We start from the raw sequence: 23,888 nt of genomic DNA, 5'->3' as shown, positions 1-23,888 counted from the left end.
CCATAAAAATGCCTATTCAATTTATCGTGTAATATGGTGCTGGTATTAAATGTTTTAAATAATTCTTATATTTATTGATCATGATTGTCATTATACAAATATATCACAGTCTGGAAAATTTGCTTCATTTTAATAAATATTATAAAACAAGCATTCCTTTTTAAGTAAATAAAATAATGATTTACATTTAGACTTTACTTAAAAACTAAGAATACCAACAATATTAGAATAACATAGCAAAATTTTTTGAGGTTTATACTGAGATTTCACTATTTAGTGAGAAAATTGGAAAACTTGTGTTCAAATATCCCATTCCTGAAACATTATTAAGAATTTAGAGAACTTATAGGCTCTCTAAAAATCTAAAAATGTGTCCTATGCTGAACATATTAACATGAAAAGATAAAAGAAATTTAGCATGGCTGACATTTAAAAAAAAAAAGCTATGTATCACAAATCATTGAATGGGGATGAGGACATAGATCAGATTTTAAAATTTAAAAAAAAAAAAAAAAAGTACCCTTTTCCGAGTCTTCTCTTTCAGAAATGGGCGTATCACAGTGTACAAGGCATGGATATACCAAGGTTGATTGACAAAATGAATTCCTCCAAATCTTGCGGGGAAGCTGTCCTAGAACAAGAAAGGTAAAGATGTTAGAAAAGGCTTTTCAATACTAGATGATTCAGAAAATATTACATTTAATTCAAATGTGTTAATCATATGCTAAAGAAAGGGACTAAGCCTTGTCACAGTAAGACTCTCATAAATCATTAAAACAACGTGCAGTAAATCATGTCTTTCCAAAGAGCAGGTTGCTGAAAAGAACTTCATTATCTTTAAGACTGTATTTTCAGCCTGTTAAATTCTAAGTTATTGCCATCACAAAAACACAGAAAATAAACATATTACAAAAGTGTTAAATACTAGATCCATGTAGAATAAATTATTTATTTAAATTATATATATTCTTATTCACACTACTTAAAACTATAATAAGTCTCAAGATTTAAGTTCAATTCCTGGGACCTATATATGATATAAGGAGAGAAATGCAGGTTGTCCTTTGACTTCCAAATTTACACTCTAATGAAGCCACCTACTTCTGACCTCACAATAAATAAATAAATAACTCAAAAAGATGACTCAGTAAAATGAGTAAAGGCACTTGAGAGTCTGAGTTTAAACATGGAAACTAACCTGGTGGAAAGAAATAAGCAATTTCCATAATGTCATCTCTGACCTCCACAGCTATAACATAGCTCATACTCATCACACCAAAATTTAAAATTAATAAAACATAAATTGGGTTACATTAAAAACATACTTTTTATCCTCCTATTACTTCTATGCTTCATTATAAACATTCACCTTCCTTACTTATATATTACAAAGGAATTATGTGTAAGCAACATAAAAACCCAGGTTTGTGATACAGGAAACTTCAAGATTCGTTGAGTAGTTTAAATGAGCCTCAAAAGCACTCTGAGCTCACTCAGAGGGAGGAAAGTGGGACTCTAATAAAGCCTACTTCTTCTTGGCAAAGCAATCCTGGGGTAGGTTTGAGACAAGAATGATGACGTGAAGTCTATTCTGCCTATTTGTGTCCTAGTGCCTAGGGTAATGGGATTCCCTAGCTCAGATGGCTCACAAACTTGACACCTGGTTGAATATGTTGAGGATTCTCTTCCAAAGGACCAGACTCATCTCTTCTGCTATATTGAAACTCCAAAAGAATCAGTTTCATTCATAAACAGATGAGGAAAAGCAACAAAATAGCTCCTTTAACTATACTTGTCTTTTTTTTTTAATTTTCTATATTCTTTGTTTACTTTCTGAATGCTTTCCCCCCTCCCCGTCTGTCTCATACACCCTCTTTCCTCCACACATTTCCCAATCACCCTCCTCCCATTTCCCTCTCCTGGTACTCCCCTACATTGCTGGATCAACTCTTTTCTGAACCAGGGCCCTCTCTTTCCCTCTTCTTGGGTATCATTTGATAGGCTAATTGTGTCTTGAGAATTCAGAGCTTCTGGGCTAATTAATATTCACTTATCAGTGATTGCATTCCATGTGTATTCTTTTGTGATTGGGTTACCACACTTAGGATATTTTCCTGTTCCAACCATTTGCCTAAAAATTTCATGAATTCATTGTTTTTAATTGCTGAGTAATTTCCATTGTGTAAATATACCACATTTTCTGTATCCATTCCTCCATTGAGGGACATCTGGGTTCTTTCCAGCTTCTGGCTATTATAAATAAGGTTGCTATGAACATAGTGCAGCATGTGTCCTTATTGCATGCCGGGGAATCCTCTGGGTATATACCCAGGAGAGGTATAGCAGGGTCCTCCAGAAGTGTCATGTCCAGTTTTCTGAGGAACCACCAGACTGATTTCTAGAGTGGTTGTACCATCTTGCAATACCACCAGCAGTGGAGGAAAGTTCCTCTTTCTCCACATCCTCGCCAACACCTGCTGTCTCCTGAATTTTTAACCTTAGCCATTCTGACTGGTGTTGAGGTGAAATCTCAGGGTTCTTTTTGATTTGCATTTCCCTAATGATTAATGGTGTTGAACATTTCTTAAGGTGCTTCTCAGCCATCAGAAGTTCTTCAGGTGAAAATTCTTTGTTTAGCTCTGTACCCCATTTTTAATAGGGTTATTTGGTTCTCTGGGGTCTAACTTCTTGAGTTCTTTGTATATATTGGATATTAGCCCTCTGCCAGAAAACTTCACATCTCTAAAGAAGGAAATCGAAAAAGACCTCAGAAAATGGAAAAATCTTCCATGTTCATGGATCGGCAGGATTAATACAGTTAAAATGGCCATCTTACCAAAAGCAATTTACAGATTCAATGCAATCCCCATCAAAATCCCAACTCTGTTCTTCATAGAGTTAGAAAGAGCAATTCTCAAATTCATCTGGAATAACAAAAAACCCAGGATAGCTAAAACTATTCTCAACAGTAAAAAAAATTCTGGGGGAATCAGTATCCCAGACCTCAAACATTACTATAGAGCAATAGTGATAAAAGCTGCATGGTATTGGTACAATGACAGGCAAGTGGATTAATGGAATAGGATGGAAGACCCAGAAATGAACCCACACATCTATGGTCACTTGATCTTCAACAAAGGAGCTGAAACCATCCAGTGGAAAAAAGATAGCCTTTTCCAACAAATGGTGCTGGTTCAACTAGAGGTCAGCATGCAGAAGAATGCAAATTGATCCATTCTTATCTCCTTGTACTAAGCTCAACTCCAAGTGGATCAAGGACCTCCATATAAAACCTGACACACTGAAACTAATAGAAAAGAAACTGGGGAAGACCCTTAAGGACATGGGTACAGGGGAAACGTTCCTGAACGTTAGAGCTTATGCTCTAAGATCAAGAATTGACAAATGGGACCTCATAAAATTACAAAGTTTCTGTAAGGCAAAGAACACTGTCAAAAGGACAAAAACAGCAACTATACTTGTCTTTCAAGTAGCACCATAGTTGATAATTTTTCCTATCTTCTTCAGAACATGAGTAGGAGCAAAGAAAAGAAAAAGGTCACAATGGGGGTAAAATATAATGTCATTATTATTTTTAATTTAAGTTCTAAGTAAGATTTTCTGATCTAAAATATGTACCAGCATAAGACAATAAGCTGTTTACAATACAAAAAAGTGATATGGTCATAACATTAATCCTGAGGCTCACTACTTTTGAGGGTGGCCACATATATTCAGTGCCACTGCTGTCCAGTATCAACAATGAATACCATGACTATATTATAGTTTATGGTAATTGACTTGTTTCCTCTCATCCATGCACATTGTTTTCATGTCTTCTCTGCATTTGCCACATCCCACATCCAACCCTTTGCCTGCACATCCAAGGGTGTGGTGCTGATGCTGCTTGCCAAAGTGCATGCTTCTCATACTAACAAAACCAGGGACTGCCTCAATTTAAATGCCTCCTTCCTCTAGCACCGTGTACCAATTCTAGTTATTTTATATAGCTTGTATACTAGATATAACTTTATAATTTTACAAACCTAATAGAAATAAAATTGATACACATACAAATATTATGTATTATGTTATCTGAAACCCAGGGATTACAAATTTCATACTTTACTTCTTATAGACATGAGAATTGAACATACAGAATTGTGCCAGAGAGAAAGCACTCAACTACTTCCCTGCAGCCTTGTTTAACAATATTTTTATTAAATTAGTTTTACATTTCTCTCCTTCCTTTCCTCCCTTTAATACCTTCCACATCTCCCCAACACAGACTCAATACTTTTGCCAATAATTTTGAAGCAAAGTCTATCTAAATTGCCTAAACTGCACTTCAACTCACTCTGAAATCCAGGGAGATCTTGAACTTGCAATCTTTCATCAGCTTCCCACATAGCTGGTATTACAGGCATGTACCGACATGCCTGGCTCATACATCTACTCTTAAACTTTTACTAGGATAAAAATCATTGCATCATACCTTTATGATCCTTTTGTTATAAATTTTATGCATGATTTTTAGAATAGTGATGACATTTTTAAATACTATTTAAAGCACCACTCATGTTCTTACCATTTAAAAACAAAAGGACTGATAAATATCTTGGTCTTCATTTCCAATCTTATTAAGTTAAGCATTGTACATATGACATGGAATTCTACAAAGATGATTTGGAAGTGCGATTATAGTTATTCATGATAGTCATGAATATACAGCACACACAATATTATTTTCTGTGTCATACTGTAGGAAGTACAAGTAATTACTATAGTAGTTGGTATATCTGGCTCTCTTCCAGCCTCTCTATTAGAGTTCTTCAAAAGTGTTTAGACCTACCCCAATTTCTGTGTTTTGACATGCTAACCATATTGCTAATCTTAATGCATCTTGTGGGGATGTCCTTTCTGAATAATCTGGTAATATATGAAAATATTACACCCATATTTTATAGTTTATACTGAGCATATCTCATCTGCTACAATGTCAGATTCCTGAAAGAACTCAAACTAGCACTTGTTCACAATTCTAACTCCTGCTCCTCTGTTGCTATCATTTGTAGTAGAACAAATGTAGATTATAGATGTATACTCTTTGTCATTGTTTCTAGACAGTGAATTCAGACAAGTTGTTCACTCACTTCCACAACATGGTTTTAGCACAAACATTCCAGCTTCTACATGTTCTGCCAAACTGAGGAAAGACCAAGAAATTATTCAATATTCAGCTAATATAAATGTCTTTTTCTGTTGAAGCTGGAGCCCATCCTCTGCCACAGGGCTCTATACCAAGGTGGCACAGGGAGATAGCTAGCCTACCAGGAATGTGGACAGGCCTGTGAGAGCAGGTAGGACCACCCCTGCTGCTCAGAGGAACCTGACCTGAGGTTCCTGTGACCATCAGGACACAGGAACAGAGGGGATCCTGGAACAGGAGCCTTCTGATTTCCTTCTGCTCCTAGAGCTGATCCTGGGACACAGAGCTACATACACAAATACCACCAGGAGAGAGCTGGTCTCTCAGGAGTACCTACACACCTGACAACACAGGCTAGACCACCTCAAATTCCAGGCCACAGAGGGACACACTCAGAGCCATCAGGACACAGAAATCAAGGATCAGCTGGAGACAGGATCCTTCTGGTTTCTGTCTGCACCCCAGAGCTGACCCTATACCACACCTAAACCTAAATTTCTCCCGAAGACGACTGGTCTCCCAGTAGTACTGACAGGCAGTGGCTTGCAGGACAGACGAGCCACAGACAGAGACAGCAAGACCACCAAACAACAGAGATAACCAGTTGGTGAAAGGCAAGTACAAGAACATAAGCAACAGAAACCAAGGATAATAAGCATCATCAGAACCTTGTACTCCCAACAAAGTGAGCCCTGGTTACCCCCAACAAACCAGAAAAGCAAGACTCTGATTTAAAAGCACATCTCATGATGATGATAAAGGACTTTCAAAAGGACATAAATAACTCCCTTAAAGAAATGCAAAAGAACACAGGTAAACAGCTAGAAGTCCTTAAAGAGGAAACACAAAAATCCCTTAAAGAATTGCAAAAAAACACAATCAAACAGGTGAAGGAATTGAACAAAATCATCCACGATCAAAAAATGGAAATAGAAACAATAAAAGAATCACAAAGGGAAACAACTCAAGACATAGAAAACCTAAGAAAGAAGTCGTGAGTCATGGATCCAAGCATCAACAACAGAATACAAGAGATAGATGAGAGAATATCAGATGCAGAAGATAACACAGAAAACATTGACACAACAATCAAAGAAAATGAAAAATGCAAAAAGCTTCTAATCCAAAACATCCAGGAATTCCAGGACACAATGAGAAGACCAAACCTAAGGATAATAAGTATAGAAGAGGGTAAGGATTCCCAACTTAAAGGGCCAGTAAATATCTTCAATAAAACTTTATATGACAACTTCCCTAACCTAAAGAAAGAGATACCTATAAACATTCAAGAAGCCTACAGAACTTCAAATAAATTGGATGAGAAAAGAAATTCCTCCCATCACATAATAGTCAAAACACTAAATGCACAAAACAAAGAAATGACATTAAAAGCAGTAAGGGAAAAATGTCAAGTAACATATAAAGACAGGCTTATCAGAATTACACCAGACTTCTCACCAGAGGCTATGAAAGCTAGAAGATCCTGGGCAGATGTTATACAGAGCATAAGAGAACACAAAGGCCAGCCCAGACTACTATACCCAGCAAAACTCTCAATTACTGTAGATGAAGAAACCAAGATATTCCATGACAAAACCAAACTGACACAATATCTTTCCACAAATCCAGCCCTACAAAGCATAATAGACTGAAAACACCAACACAAGGAGAGACTCCATACCTAAAAAAAGCAAGAAATGATCTTCTTTCAACAAAGCCAAAAGAAGATGGACACACAAACATAAAAGTGACATCAAAAATAACAGTAAGCAACAATCATTGTTCCTTAATATCTCTTAACATCAATGGACTCAATTCCCCAACAAAAAAGACATAAACTAACATACCAGATATGAGAATGTTGGGTCCAGCATTTTGCTGCATACAGGAAATGTTCCTCAGTGTCAATGACAGACACTACCTCAGTGTAAAGGGCTGGAAAACTATTTTCCAAGCAAATGATCCCAAGAAACAAGCTGTAGTAGACCTTCCAATATCAGATAAAGGTCATCAAGAAAGATAAGGAAGGATGCTTCATCCTCATCAAAGGAAAAACCTATCAAGAAGAAATCTCAATCCTGAACATCTATGCTCCAAATCCAAGGGATCCCACATTCATAAAAGAAACTTTCCTAAAGTTCAATGCACACGTTGTACCTCATGCAATAATAGTGGGAGACTTCAATACCCTACTTTCTTCAATGGACAGATCATGGAAACACAAACTAAACAGAGACACAGTAAAACTAACAGAAGTTATGAATCAAATAGATTTAATAGATATCTATAGAATATTTCATCTTAAATCAAAAGAACATACCTTCTTCTCATCACCTCATGGTACCTCCTCCAAATCTGACCATATAATCGGCCACAAGTCAGACCTCAACAGATATAAGAAGATTGAAGTAATTCTATACCTCCTAACAGATTACTATGGATAAGGCTCATCTTCAATGGCAATAAAAACAACAGAAAGCTCACATACATATGGAAGCTGAACAATGTTCTACTCAATGATAACTTGGTCAATTAAAAAATAAAGATATTAAAAACTTTTTTGGAATTTAATAAAAATGAAAATACAACATACCTAAACTTATGGGACACAATGAAAGCAGTGCTAAAAGGAAAATTCATAGCTCTGAGTGGCTCCTAAAAAAAAAAAAAAAAAAAAAAAAAAAAAAAAAAAAAAAGCTGGAGAGAACACACACTAGCAGCATAACAGGACACCTGAAAACTCTAGTACAAAAGGAAGCAAATATACCCAAAAGGAGTAGACAGCAGGAAATAATCAAACTCAGGGCTGAAATCAATGAAGTAGAAACAAAAAGAACTATACACAGAATCAACAAAACCAGGAGCTGGCTCTTTGAGAAAATCAACAAATAGATAAACCCTTAGCCAGACTAACCAGAGGGCACAGAAAGAGTATCCAAATTTACAAAATCAGAAATGAAAAGAGAGATATTAAAAGAGAAACTAAAGAAATTTTTAAAAAATCATCAAATCCTACTACAAAAGTCTGTACTCAACAAAACTGGAAAATATGGATGAAATGGACAATTTTCTAGAGAGATACCAAATACCAAAGTTAAATCAGGATCAGATAAACTGTCTAAACAGTCACAAAACTGCTAAAGAAATAGAAGCAGTAATTAAATGTCTCCCAACCAAAAGAAAAAAGAAAAAAATCCCAGGACCACATGGGTTTTGTGCAGAATTCTATCAGACCTTCAAAGATCTAATACCAATATTCTTCAACTATTCCACAAAATAGAAACAGAAGGAACACTATCCAATTCACTCTATGAAGCCACAGTTTTTCTGCATATTCTCCCTTGAAGATGGAAAGATTTCTGTCTAACCAGGAACTTGTCAAAATTTCCTTTCATAGAGGACCTCATAAGAGTTTTTTTTTCTACTTCTATCATGTTCAATATTCCCAAAAAATTTTAAAAACTAGTTGAGGTGACATAAAGAAGCCAAGGGCTGATGGCCAGGAGTGCAGGGACTACAGGAGTGGCAGAGCAGCTGGGACATGGTTCTTCTGGGCTCCATCTGCATCCAGGAGCTGGGCTGCTCCACAGCTTTTTTTGTGCACCAGTCCTGATGGGGAGAACTGGTTTTCAAGAAGTGCTTTAACATCAGGATTTGGAGGTGAGACCACCGTTTTCTATCTGGTGACTCTGCAGGCAGGTATGGTCTGGAGTGCAGGGAACACAGGTGTGGCAGCGCAGCTGGGACAGAGTCCTTCCTGGCTCCATCTGCACCCAGGAGTTGGGCTGCTCCACAGCCCTCTGTGCACCAGTCCTGCCAGGGGAGAACTGGTACACAGGTTCAGAGGTGAGACAACCATTTTCTCTCTGGTGACTGCAATTTGGTTAAGGCCAGGAGTGCAGGGAACACAGGAGTGGCAGGGCAGCCTGGATAGGATCCCTCCAGGCTCCATCTGCAAACAGGAGCTGGACTGAGCCACAGCTCTCAGCTCTCTGTGCCAGGGGAAAGCTGGTCTCCCAGGGGTGCTGACACAGGCTTGCAGGCCCACAGGAAAGACAAGGCCCAGCCAGAGACAGCAGGACCAACCAGAGATAACCAGATGGCAAAAGGTAAATGCAAGAACATTACCAACAGAAACCAAGGCAAGATAGCACATTCTGAACCAAGTTCTCCCACAACAGCAAGTCCTAGATACCCCAAAACATGGGAAAAGCAAGATTTAAATTTAAAATCACAGCTCATGATGTTGATAGAGGACTTCAAGAAGGACATAAATAACTCCCTTAAAGAATTACAGGAAAACATAATCAAGCAGGTGATCCAGGATCTAAAAATGGAAGTAGAAACAAAAAAGAAATCACAAAGGGAAACAACTCTGGTGATAGAAAACATATGAAAGAAGTCTGGAGTCATAGATGCAAACATCAACAACAGAATACAAGAGATAGAAGAAAGAACCTCAGGTGCTGAAGATACCATAGAAAACATTGTCACAACAATCAAAAAAATGAAAAATGCAAAAAGCTCCTAATCCAAAACATTCAGGAAATCCAGGACAAAATGAGAAGACCAAACCTAAGGATTATAGGTATAGAAGAGAGCAAAGAATTCCAGCTTAAAGGGTCAGTAAATGTCTTCAACAAAATTATAGAAGAAAATTTCCCTACACTAAAGAAAGAGATGCCCATGAACATACAAGAAGACTACAGAACTCCAAATAGATTGGACAAGAAAAGAAATTCCTCCCATCACATATTAATCAAAATACCAAATGCACTAAACAAAGAAAGAATATTAAAAGCAGTAAGGGAAAAAAGGCCAAGTAACATATAAAGGTAGACCTATAAGAAGTACACCAGACTTTTTGCAAGAGGCTATGAAAACCAGAATATCCTGGGCCAATTTCATATAGATGCTAAGGGAACACAAATGCCAACACTGGCTACTATACCCAGAAAACTCTCAGTTACTATAGATGGAAGAACCAAGGTATTCCATGACAAAAACAAATTCACATAATATCCTTCCACAAATACAGCCCTTCAAAGGATAATGAATGGAAAACACCATCAAAAGGAGGGAAAATACACTCTAGAAAAAGAAAGAAAATACTCTTCTTTAGCAAACCAAAAGGAAGAGAGCCACAGAAACATAACTTCACCTCTAATAGCAAAAATAACAGGAATCACAAATCACTTTTCCTTAATATCTCTTAATATCAATGGAATCAACTATCTAATAAAAAGACATAGACTAACAGACTGGATACATAAGCAGGACCCATTTTGCTGCATACAGTAAACTCACCATAGACACAAAGACAGACACTACCTCAGAGTAAAAGGCTGGAAAACAATTTTCCAAGCAAATGGTCCCAAGAAGCAACCTGGTGAAGCCATTCTAATATGGAATAAAATCTACTTTCAACCTAAAGTAATCAAAAAAGATAAGGAAGAACACATCATACTCATCAAAGGAAAACATCTATTAAGATGAACTCACAATTCTGAACACCTATGCTTCAAATGCAAGGGCACCCACATACATAAAAGAAACTTTCCTAAAGCTCAAATCACACATTACCCCTCACACAATAATAGTGGGAGACTTTTAAACCCCACTCTCACCAGTGGACAGATTGTGGAACAGAATCTAAACAGAGACACAGTCAAACTAACAGAAGGTACAAACCAAATAGATATAACAGATATCTATAGCACATTTTATCCTAAAACAAAAGAATATACCTTTTTTCTCAGCACCCCATGGTACCTTCTCAAAAACTGACCATATACTCTGTCACAAAACAGAACTCAACAGATATAAGAAGACTGAAATAATCCTATGTACCCTATCAGATCACCACAGACTAAGGCTGGTCTTCAATAACAACAGAAACAACAAAAAGCCCACATACACTTGTAAACTGAATAACATTCTACTCAATGATAACTCGGTCAAGGAACAAATAAAGAAAAAAATTAAAGACTTTTTAGAATTTAATGAAAACAAAGGTACAACATACACAAACTTATGGAACACAATGAAAGCAGTGCTAAGAGGAAAGCTCATAGCTCTGAATACCTCCAAAAAGAAACTGTAAAGAGATACACTAACAGCTTGACAGGAATTTTGAAGGCTCTAGAACAACAAGAAAAAAATACACCCAAGAGGAATAGATGCTAATAAATAATCAAACTCAGGGCAGAAAACAGCCAAGAAGAAACAAAAAGAACTATGCAAGAATCAACCAAACCACGAGTTGGTTCTTTGAAAAAAAAAGATAAACCCTTAGTCAAACTAACCAGAGGGCACAGAGACAGTATCCAAATCAACAAAATCAGAAATGAAAATGGAGACATAACAACAGATAATGAGGAAATAAAAAAAACACCAGATCCTAATATAAACATCTATATTCAACAAAACTGGAAAATCTAGATGAAATGGATAAGTTCATAGGCAGATACCAGGTACCAAAGTTAAATCAGGAACAGATAAATGATCTAAACAATCCCATAACACCTAAAGAAATAGAACCAATAGTTAATAGTCTCCAAACAAAAAACAAAACAAAACAAAAACAAAAACAAAACAAAACAACCAAAAAAAGCACAGGACCAGATGGGTTTAATGCAGAATTCTATCAGACCATCAAAGAAGAACTAATACCAAAACTCTTCAAACTATTGCACAAAATTGAAACAGAAGGAACACTACCCAATTCATTCTATGAACCCACAATTACCCTGATACCTAAACCACACAAAGACCCAATAAAGAAAGAGAACTTTAGAACAATTTCTCTTATGAATATTGATGAAAAATACTCAATAAAATTCTTGCCAACTGAATCCAAGAACACATCAAAATGAACATGCATCATGATCAAGTAGTCTTCATCCCAGGGATGCAGGGATGGTTCAATATATGGAAATCCATCAAAGTAATCCACAATATAAACAAACTAAAAGAAAAAAATCACAGAATCATTTCATTAGATGCTGAGAAAACATTTGACAAAATTCAATATCACTTTTTAGTAAAAGTCTTACAAAGATCACAAACTCAAGGCCCATATCTGAACATTGTAAAAGCAATATACAGGAAACCAGTAGCCAACATCAAACTAAATGGAGAGAAACTTGAAGCAATTCCACTACAATCAGGAACTACACACGGCTGCACACTCTCTCCCTTCCTATTCAATACTGAAATTCCTAGCCAGAACAATTAGACAAAAAAAAAAAAAAAAAGGAAATCAACGGGTTACAAATTGGAAAGGAAGAAGTCAAAGTATCACTATTTGTAGATGATATGATAATATACTTAAGTTATCCCAAAAATTCCACCAGAGAACTCTTACACCCAATATACAACTTCAGCAAAGTGGCTGGATATAAAATTAACTCAATCAAATCAGTAGCCTTCCTATACTCAAAGGATAAAGAGGCTGAAAAAGAAATATGGGAAATGACACACTTCACAATAGTGACAAATGACATAAAATACCTTAGTGTGACTCTAACCAAGCAGGTAAAAGATCTGTATGACAAGAACTTCAAGTCTCTGAGGAAATTGAAGACAATCTCATTAGATGGAAAGATTTCCCATGCTCATGGATTGGGAGGATTAATACAGTAAAATTGGCCATCTGGCCAATAACAATATACAGATTCAATGTAATGCCCATCAAAATTCCAACTCAATTCTTCATAGAGTTAGAAAGAGCAACTTCCAAATTTAATTGGAAAAACAAAAAAAAACTTAGGATAGCAAAAACTATTCTCAACAGTAAAAGAACCTCTGGGGAATCACCATCCCTGACCTCAAGCTGTATTACAGAGCAATAGTGGTATCAACTACATGGTGCTGGTACAGTGACAGGCAGATTGATCAATGAAATTGAATTGAAAATCCAGAAATGAACCCACATACCTATGGTCACTTGATAATTGACAAAGGAGCTAAAACCATACAGTTGGGGCGGGGGGGGGGGGGGGGGGGGGGGGGGGGGAAGACAGCATTTTCAAAACATGGTGCTAGGTCAACTGGTAGTCAACATGTACAAGGATGCAAATTGATCCATGCTTATCTCCCTGTACATAGCTCAAGTCCAAGAGGATCAAGTACCTCCACATAAAACAAAATACACTCAACCTAGTAGAAGAGAAAGTGGGGAAGATCCTGAAGCACATGGTCACAGGGGAAATTTTCCTGAACAGAACACCCATAGCTTATGCTTTGAGATCAAGAATAGACAAATGGGACCTCATAAAATTTCAAAGCTTCTGTAAGGCAAATGACACTGTCAGTAGGACAAAACAGCAACCAGAAAACTAGGAAAAGGTCTTCACCAAATCTACATCCAATAATGGGTTTATATCTAATATATGAACGAGCTCAAGAAGTTAGACTCCAGAGAACTAAATAACCCTACTAAAAAATGGGATATAGAGCTAAAAAAACTTCTCAACTAAGGAATAATACCACATGGCTAAGGAACCCCTAAAGAAATGTTCAAAGTCCTTAATCATCAGGGAAATGCAAATCAAAACAACACTGAGATGCCACCTCACACCAGTCAGAATGGCTAAGATCAAATCTCAGGGGACACCACATGCCAGAGAGGATGTGGATAAAGAGGAGCACTCCTCCATTTCTTGTTGGATTGCAAGCTGGTAAAACCATTCTGGAAATCACTTTGGTGGTTCCTCAGAAAACTCGACATAATACTACCTGAGTACCCAGCTATACCACTCCTGGGTATATACCAAGACAATGCTCCAACATGTAATAATGACACATGCTCCACTATGTTCATAGCAGCCTTATTTATAATAGCCAGAAGCTGGAAAGGACCCAGATGTCCCTCAGCAGAGGAATAGATAGAGAAAATATGGTTTATGTACATAATAGAGTACTATTCAGCAATTAAGAAATGACTTCTTAGGCAAATGATTGGAACTAGAAAATATCTTGCTGAGTGAGGTAACCTAATCACTAAAGAACACACATAGTATATATGTAAGACTTGAGGGAGTCTTAACTTACTGTCGAGAGCCCCTGAGTGGACCAAGCAGAGACAGAAATCCATCGATTTTTATTTTAAAAAGCACAAGGATTTTTATTTATTATCCAGCATGTTGGGGCCATCCTGCACATGGAGACAGAATGACACGCGATACAGGCTAAGTGGGTCTTTTGTACAGTCCTCTGGGGCAGCTGCCATTAAGCACAATGATTAGCAGAACAATGTTACCTTTATTTTTTTTATTGTTCAATATATTTTTTATGTACATTTCAAATGATTTCCCCTTTTCTGACTTCCCACTCCCCAAAAGTCCCATAAGCCCTCATCCCTCCCCCTCTTCCCCCTCCACCCCTTCCCATTTCCCTGTTCTGGTTTTGCCCTATACTGCTACACTGCATCTTTCCATAACCAGGGGCCACTCCGCCGTTCTTCTTGGACAGCATTTGATGTGTGGATTATGTTTTCGGTATACCAATTTTCTAGGCTAATATCCACTTATTAGTGAGTGCATACCGTGATTGATCTTTTGAGACTGGGTTACCTCACTTAGTATGATGTTCTCCAGCTCCATCCATTTGTCTAAGAATTTCATGGATTCATTGTTTCTAATGGATGAATAGTACTCGATTGTGTATATATACCACATTTTTTGTATCCATTCCTTCGTTGAGGGATACCTGGGTTCTTTCCAGCTTTGCTATTATAAATAGGGCTGCTGTGAACATAGTGGAGTACGTATCCTTATTACATGCTGGGGAATCCTCTGGGTATATGCCCAGGAGTGGTATAGCAGGATCCTCCGGAAGTGACATGCCCAATTTTCTGAGGAACCGCCAGACTGATTTCCAGAGTGGTAATACAAATTTACAACCCCACCAGCAGTGGAAGAGTGTTGGGTTCCATAGCTGCCCACAGCTATTACGAAGTGGGTTTCTGGAACAGAAGCTGAGGGATGAATATGGAAGGGGCAAAAAGAAAAATGGCCAGGACAATGTTTCACTGATCGAGGCTGGAAACTTTAATGGCGCCAGACCTTTTAACAGTTTGGGCAAACCCTTCCCCCCAGACTCCGGGCTGAGTTTCGGTGGAAGTTGTCTAGCTTCTCTTGGAGGTCCTCGTCTTGACTGCTCCAGCAGCTGGGTGGGTCACCTGCTTAATTCAGGAATTCCTAGACCTGGAGGAACAATGAACTTAACCTTTACTTCTAGCACTCCACCCTAGGTGAAGCAGGATCCTGGCTATCTGGGAGAAGTTAACCTTGACCATAGCCAAGTACATTCTTAGCACTCCACCCAAGGATAAAAATTCCTGCTTAAACCTACTTCCCTATTACGCCCGAATGGCAGATTCCTGCCTGAAGCCAGGGATTGTCCTTGACCAAAGTCAAACTCCAACCAAGTGCATGACTGCCCTAATATGGCTCTGTACAGAAGAGTGTTCCTCTTTCTCCACATCCTGGTCAGCACCTGCTGTCTCCTGAGTTTTTAATCTTAGCCATTCTGACTGGTGTAAGGTGAAATATCAGAGTTGTTTTGATTTGAATTTCCCTAATGACTAATGATGTTGAGCATTTTTTAAGATGCTTCTCAGCCATCCGAAGTTCTTCAGATGAAAATTCTTTGTTTAGCTCTGTACCCCATTTTTAATAGGGTTATTTGGTTTTCTGGGGTCTAACTTCTTGAGTTCTTTGTATATAATGGATATTAGCTCTCTCTCAGATGTAGGGTTGGTAAAGATCTTTTCCCAATTTGTTGATTGCCGATTTGTCCTTTTGATGGTGTCCTTTGCCTTACAGAAACTTTGTAATTTTATGAGGTCCCATTTGTCAATTCTTGATCTTAGAGCATAAGCTATTGGTGTTCTGTTCAGGAACTTTCCCCCTGTACTGATGTCCTCAAGGGTCTTTCCCAGTTTCTTTTCTATTAGCTTCAGAATATCTGGCTTTATGTGGAGGTCCTTGATCCATTGGGAGTTGAGCTTAGTACAAGGAGATAAGGATGGATCAATTCGCAATCTTCTGCATGTTGACCTCCAGTTGAACCAGCTCCATTTGTTGAAAAGGTCATCTTTTTTCCACTGGATGTTTTCAGCCTCTTTGTCAAGGATCAAGTGGCCATAGGTGTGTGGGTTCATTTCTGGATCTTCGATCCTATTCCATTGATGCACCTGCCTGTCACTGTACCAATACCATGCACTTTTTTTTTATTCGATATATTTTTTATTTACATTTCAAATGATTTCCCCTTTTCTAGCTACCATGCACTTTTTAACACTATTGTTCTGTAGTATTGCTTGAGGTCTAGGATACTAATTCCCCCAGAATTTCTTTTGTTGTTGAGAATAGTTTTAGCTATCCTGGGTTTTTTGTTATTCCAGATGAATTTGAGAATTACTCTTTCTAACTCTATGAAGAACTGAGTTGGGATTTTGATGGGTATTGTGTTGAATCTGTATATTGCTTTTGACAAAGTGGTCATTTTAACTATATTAATCCTGCCAATCCATGAGCATGGGAGATTTTTCCATTTTCTGAAGTCTTCTTTGATTTCCTTCTTCAGAGACTTGAAGTTCTTGTCATACAGATCTCTCACTTGTTTGGTCAGAGTCACACCACCAATTTCCCTTATGAACATTGATGCAAAAATACTCAATAAAATTCTTGCCAACCGAATCCAAGAACACATCAAAATGATCATCCACCATGATCAAGTAGGCTTTATCCCAGGTATGCAGGGATGATTCAATATACCGAAATTCATCAATACAAAACAAACATATACAAAAACTCAACTACATAAACAAACTCAAAGAAAAAAAAAACCACATAGTCATTTCATCGGATGCTGAAAAAGCATTTGACAAAATTCAGCATCCTTTCATGCTAAAAGTCTTGGAAAGAACAGGAATTCAAGGCCCATACCTAAACATAGTAAAAGCAATATACAGCAAACTGGTAGCCAGCTTCTAACTAAATGGAGAGAAACTTGAAGCAATCCCACTAAAATCAGGACTAGATAAGGCTGCCCCCTCTCTCCTTATCTTTTCAATATAGTACTTGAAGTACTAGCTAGGGCAATTAGACAACATAAGGAAGTCAAAGGGATACAAATTGGAAAGGAAGAAGTCAAACTATCACTATTTGCAGATGATATGATAGTCTACCTAAGTGACCCAAAAAAACTCCACCAGAGAACTCCTACAGCTGATAAACAACTTCAGCAAAGTGGCAGGTTATAAAATCAACTGAAGCAAATCAGTACCCTTCCTATACTCAAAGGATACTCAGGCTGAGAAAGAAATTAGGGAAATGACACCCTTCACAATAGCCACAAACAATATAAAGTACCTTGGTGTGACTCTGACCAGAGTTACCTTTAAACTAATTAGTTGATAGGGATGAGGTAGGTGGCCTTCCTAGCTGCAGGGACCTCCCTGTAGTCTGAGGAATATAATTTAGCCTCTCTCTTCTGGGAGGGGAAACACTTGCCCTTATGGGATGAGCAAGTGTTCCATGGACCTGTCCAAAGTTCCTGAGTTAACAGTTTCACATGTTTATAAGTATTTTTATTTTATTGACAAATTTCATACCATCACATTACTCTGCATTTTATAAGGCTTTTACATTCTTATTATTTTCATTGTGCTCTAGGCACTTGCCCTCTATCATATTTCCTGGGATATTTTGTGAATTCAACAAATAGTACAAATATTTCCAGCTTGAATAAAAAAAATTTTTTTAAAAAACTAAAAAAATTAAAGTAATATGGATTTGCCCTAGATGAATCACTTAAAAATGTTAAGAAAAGACCGACTTGGGTTTTGGTTTTTAAGTAGAATTTGGTTTTGGATTTTAAGTTTTGAAATATCAGTGTATTTTGAAATTATTTTGCTTGGCAGCTGTGTAAATATTAACCCAAATTCACACAAATACATAGATAACATTTGAGATGCAAGTTTGAATCAGAGGACTGATTTTCAAGATTTGCCCCTATATTTGTTTTAGAACAAAGTGTTAGCTATTGCTTTGTTTGTCTGTCATAACTACACATGTCAGTATGTACTTCCCACCAAATGCATACTGTAATTAACTATATACACATCATTTCTGACATTGTATTTAAATTTTTTTAGAAAGGTAAAGTTATTAATTCTTTTATTTTTGTGGTTTTTTTATTTCATTCGATATATTTTTTATTTACATTTCAAATGATTTCCTCTTTTCTGGTCCCCCACTCCCCAAAAGTCACATAAGCTCCCTTCCCTCCCCCTATTCTCCCACCCACCCCTTCCCACTTCCCTGTTCTGGTTTTGCCTTATACTGCTACATGGAGTCTTTCCAGAACCAGGGGCCACTCCTCCGTTCTTCTTGTACCTCATTTGATGTGTGGATTATGATTTGGGTATTCTAGTTTTCCAGGCTTATCCACTTATTAGTGAGTGCATACCGTGATTGATCTTTTGAGACTGGGTTACCTCACTTAGTATGATGTTCTCCAGCTCCATCCATTTGCCTAAGAATTTCATTAATTCATTGTTTCTTTTTTTTAATATTTTTATTTTCTATATTCTTTGTTTAGATTCCAAATGATTTCCCCTTTCCCAGATGCCCCCTCCCCATATGTCCCATAAACCTTCTTCTCTCCATCCATTCTCCAATCACCTCCCTCCTTTTTCTCTGTCCTTATATTTCCCTCCAATGCTAGATCAATCCTTTCCAGGATCAGGACCTTCTCCATACTGCTTCATGGGAGTCATTTGTTATGCGATTTGTGCCTTGGGTATTCAGGGCTTCTGGGCTAATTAATATCCACTTATCAGAGATTGCATTCCATGTGTATTCTTTTGTGACTGGCTTACCTCACTTAGGATGATATTTTCCAGATCAAACCATTTGCCTAAAAATTTTGTGAATTCATTGTTTCTAATTGCTGAATAGTATTCCATTGTATAAATATACCACATTTTCTGTATCCATTCCTCCTTTGAGGGGCATCTGGGTTCTTTGCAGCTTCTGGCTATTATGAATAAGGCTGCTATGAACATAATGGAGCATGTGTCTTTATTGAATGCCAGGGAATCCTTTGGGTATATGCCCAGGAGAGGTATAGCAGGGTCCTCCAGAAGTGTCATGTCCAGTTTTCTGAGGAACCACCAGACTGATTTCCAAAGTGGTTGTACCATCTTACAGCCCCATCAGCAGTGGAGGAGTGTTCCTCTTTCTCCACATCCTCACCAACTGAGGATTGTCTCCTGAGTTTTTAACCTTAGCCATTCTGACTGGTGTAAGGTGAAATCTCAGGGTTGTTTTGATTTGCATTTCCCTAATGAATAAGTGATGTTGAGCACTTCTTAAGGTGCCTCTCGGCCATCAGAATTTCTTCAGGTGAAAAATTCTTTGTTTAGATCTGTACCCCATTTTTAATAGGGTTATTTGGTTCCCTGGGGTCTAACTTCTTGAGTTCTTTGTATATATTGGATATTAGCCCTCTATCAGATGTAGGGTAGGTGAATATCCTTTCCCAATTTGATGGTTGCCGTTTTGTCCTTTTAACAGTGTCCTTTGCCTTACAGAAACTTTGTAATTTTATGAGGTCCCATTTGTCAATTCTTGATCTTAGAGCATAAGCTATTGGTGATCTGTTCAGGAACTTTTCCCCCATGCCCATGTCCTCTAGGGTCTTCCCCAGTATCTTTTCTATTAGTTTCAGTGTGTCTGGTTTTACATGGAGGTCCTTGATCCACTTGGAGTGAAGTTTAGTACATGGAGATAAGAATGGATCAATTTGCATTCTTCTGCATGCTGACCTCCGATTGAACCAGCACCATTTGTTGAAAAGGCTATCTTTTTTCCACTGGATGTTTTTGGCTCCTTTGTCGAAGATCAAGTGACCATAGGTGTGTGGGTTCATTTCTGGATCTTCAATTCTATTCCATTGGTCCACTTGTCTGTCACTGTGCCAATACCATGCAGTTTTTAATACTATTGCTCTGTAGTATTGCTTGAAGTCAGGGATACTGATTCCCTCAGAATTTCTTTTGTTATTGAGAATAGTTTTAGCTATCCTGGGTTTTTTGTTATTCCAGAGGAATTTGAGAATTGCTTTTTCTAACTCTGTGAAGAGCACACTGACTCCTCCCAGCTGGCCTCCCGGGTACCCCTCTGGCCTCTTGCAGGACCTGGAGATGTGGCGTTGCAGCCCAGGCTGTTCTGGAACCGGAAGCCAAGATCCGAGGGCTCCCGCCAGAGGCCTCAGGACTGGAACCTAAGCACCGTGCCACTGGAGCAAGCTGTGCACTCCCAGTCTGCTTCCGGGTGTACACCAGGTCTCTTGCACTTCCTGGAGTCCGAGTGCTGTGGCCCAGGCTGTTCAGATCCAGAAGCAGACATCTGAAGGCTCCCGCAGGGGCCTGCTGGACTCACCAGAGCACACTGACTCCTCCCAGCCGGCCTCCCGGATGCCCCTCTTGCCTCTTGCAGGACCTGGAGATGTGGCGTTGCAGCCCAGGCTGTTCTGGATCCCGAAGTGGAGATCTGAAAGCTCCTGCCAGTGGCCCCAGGGGAGCTGTTTTTAAATTTTTATCATTACTATTGTGCTTGTTAATACATGCCTGCAATTCCAGTTTGTAGCTGTCCTGCAGCTTTGGAAAAAAGGGGTTACTTGGAAGAAGAGCTGGGGATAGATAGGAAGGATGGATGAGAAAGCAGTGAAGCCAAGACAAAGGTTCCGATCAAGGCCCAATGTTTAATGGATAACACTTAATTTAAAGAGTGAGGACCCCCCCTCCCCAATATGCCAGGATCTGGTCAGTAAAATAGGGTATCTGGCACCTTACAGTCAGCTGCAGGTCTGGAAGAACAATAGACTTCACCTAGATCAGAAAACTCCATCCTAGGTGGGCAACTGTGGCAAAACAATGTCTGTACCCACCTGCTCAAGGCTGGAGGAAGGGCACACCAGTTCATAGGTGACTAATCCAGGGGGATTATCAGTAGCTGGATTCCCTTCAGAGCTACATACTGAAACTTTGTCTCAAAAAGCAACAACAGTAACAACAGCAAGCTCTCATTCTCTTATACCGTGTTCATCAATAATTGACTAAAACAGACTTCATGATACCATGGCCCACAGAAATAGTCTTCTTTCCCATTTCTGCTGTTCTTTCTTGGTATTCAGTTCCTGTACAATTACAGAAATATTCTAGTTTTTTTCTTTTTCAATTTTGTCTGAAACATTTTTGTTAAATTTATTATAAATGATGTTCTAATCTAATAGTGTGGTCTGAAAGATAGGTTGCATAAGAAGGACTTATAAAGACACAGTGGAGGGACATATTTTCTCACTGTACACTATTAGCAAAACTGTTATAACAGTGAAACCTCTGGAAGATATCCTTCAAATTGTCATAGATATGTACAATAAAGAGACCAAGTATACAATATTTGGAAGGCAGCATTTGACTTCATTGTTTTGATAAGTTCTCACAATCCACTAGTCATCATATTCATTCAAACCTCACAGAAGAAGATAACACACAATAAAATTACCTATCTTGCAAGAAAAGTCACACCAACAGGTTGCTAAGTCAGGTTCTTACCAAGGATAGCTTCTATCCACATACCAGTTGGCAGCAAGAATGTCTTACTCATGCACTGACCCACAGGACATCTACTTGACTTTTAAATTACATAAAATAATGTGTATCCAGAACTCCTGATCCCACATCCAAACTTGCCCAGAGGGGCATACATAACAAAGTATCCTAGAAGAACTGAAATTAGTGAATTACCAGACAGATCTTCATAAATGGACATTCCAGGACACTGTTGACTTATCCGTCATATGTGAAACTAGAGGCATCTTTGCTCTGAATAGGACTTGGAAAATAGGAATAGTCAGCTCTGTTAAATGTACATATAGACATAAAATACTCTTGAAAGAACCCATGTATGGAAATACAGAGACAAAGTAAGGAGTAGAGATTGAAGGAAAGGCCATCCAGAGACTGCCCCACTTGGGTATCCATCCCATATACAGTCACAAAACCCAGATACTATTGTGGATACCAATATTGTGTGCTTGCTGACAGGAGCCTGATATATCTTTCTCTTGAGAGGCCCTGTCAGTGCCAGACAAATACAGAGATGAATGCTCTCAGCCAACCATTGAACTGAGCACAGGGTCCCCAATGGTGGATCTAGAGAAAGGATCCAAGGAGCTGAAGGGATTTGCAGCCCCACAGGAGGAACACAGTACCAATATGAACCAACCAATACCTCCAGAGCTCCCAGGGACTTAATCACCAACCAAAGAGTACACATGGAAGGGCCCATGGCTCCAGCCACATGTGTAGCAGAGGATGACCTTGTCAGACATCAATGAGAGGAGAGGCCCTTGGACCTGTGAAGACTCATTGCTCTAGTATAGGGAAATGCTAGGACATGGAAGCTGGCGTGGGTGGGTTAGTGAGCAGGGGGAGAAGGGATGGGATGGGGGTTTATGAAGAGGAACAAGGAAAGGGGATAACATTTGAAATGTAAATAAAATATCTAATAAAAAAGTTAAAAAAAGAAATTTAAAAGATTATTGTCCATGTTCTCCCATGTTACTTCTTGTCATCAATTATAAAAAAAAATAACTGAAGCAAAATTCTATGTACAGCAATGTTTACTTAACTTTTATGTTTGGTAACTAGTAACATATTGTAATCAATTTTAATTTACTTCAATGAAAGAAGGAATAAATTGATAATGTATTTGAAGTAGAAAACCACTGAATAGTATTTTCTATCATTGCCTAACTACAAAATGGAGCTGATAAATCAAAAAATAACTTGTTTTTTTACAAGAATAGAAAGCACTTGAAAAATAAACCTGAAAGTAGCTTAGTTAACTTTGTGAAACACAATAACAAATGACTTTTTCCTTTCTCTTTTTACATTATACATGCAACACAAATTTTACTTAAGGGGTTATTAACAAATAATAAAACAGAAGTTGGTAAGAAAATATGTTGAGGGAACATATAGAATTGGCAGAGAAAATAATAGATGTAACCATATTTCCATTGTATATATGTAAAAAGTTCTTAGAAACAAAGAAACTCAGAATGTCATGACTCTTTTGAAACCTCAAAACTTGTAACAAGTGACACACCTCCAGAAAGGCCACAATTCCTAATTCCCACCTAATTTCACCAACTGGGAATGGAGTATTCAAACTTCTTAAGAATTTAACAAATAGGCAGAATTTTACTTTGATGAATTTTCTTTCATTTAATATTTTCCCTAATTCATAGATTTGACTAGAAACACAATAACAAAAGTCATAGTCATGTTGTTAATGATACAAAATGAAAATGTTTACTGATTTTAATTGTACAGTATGTTATTTACTTTTTCTGTTGCTGTGACAAGACAACATAACCAAAATAACTTATAGAAGAACTTTTGGGGGCATAACAGTTAGTCATGGTGGGAAGCATAGCAGTATGCAGTAAGGCATGGCACTGGAGCTGTTGCTGTAGGTTCACACCTCGAGTCATAAAAAGAAGGCAGAAAGAAAGAAACTCAGGATGGCATGATTCTTTTGAAACCTTAAAATCTGGTCCACTAACACATCTCCACAAAAGCCATAATTCCTAATCA

The 23,888-nt window shown here is 38.0% G+C and overlaps 1 protein-coding gene across 1 annotated transcript in view; it reads right to left on the bottom strand.

The window, feature by feature from the left end:
* Clvs2 (clavesin 2) overlaps positions 1–23,888 on the bottom strand; it is a 137,377-nt gene that overhangs the window by 46,438 nt on the left and 67,051 nt on the right. Inside the window, exon 3 of the mRNA XM_052169641.1 lies at positions 521–631. Coding sequence (XP_052025601.1) covers positions 521–631 — 111 coding nt within the window. The remainder of the gene's footprint in view (positions 1–520; positions 632–23,888) is intronic.

The sequence above is a fragment of the Apodemus sylvaticus genome, chromosome 23, assembly GCF_947179515.1.
Source record: "Apodemus sylvaticus chromosome 23, mApoSyl1.1, whole genome shotgun sequence".
NCBI classification, from domain to species: domain Eukaryota; kingdom Metazoa; phylum Chordata; class Mammalia; order Rodentia; family Muridae; genus Apodemus; species Apodemus sylvaticus.
The sequence above is the reverse complement of the archived record's forward strand: the minus strand, read 5'-3'. Positions and strand labels throughout refer to the sequence as shown.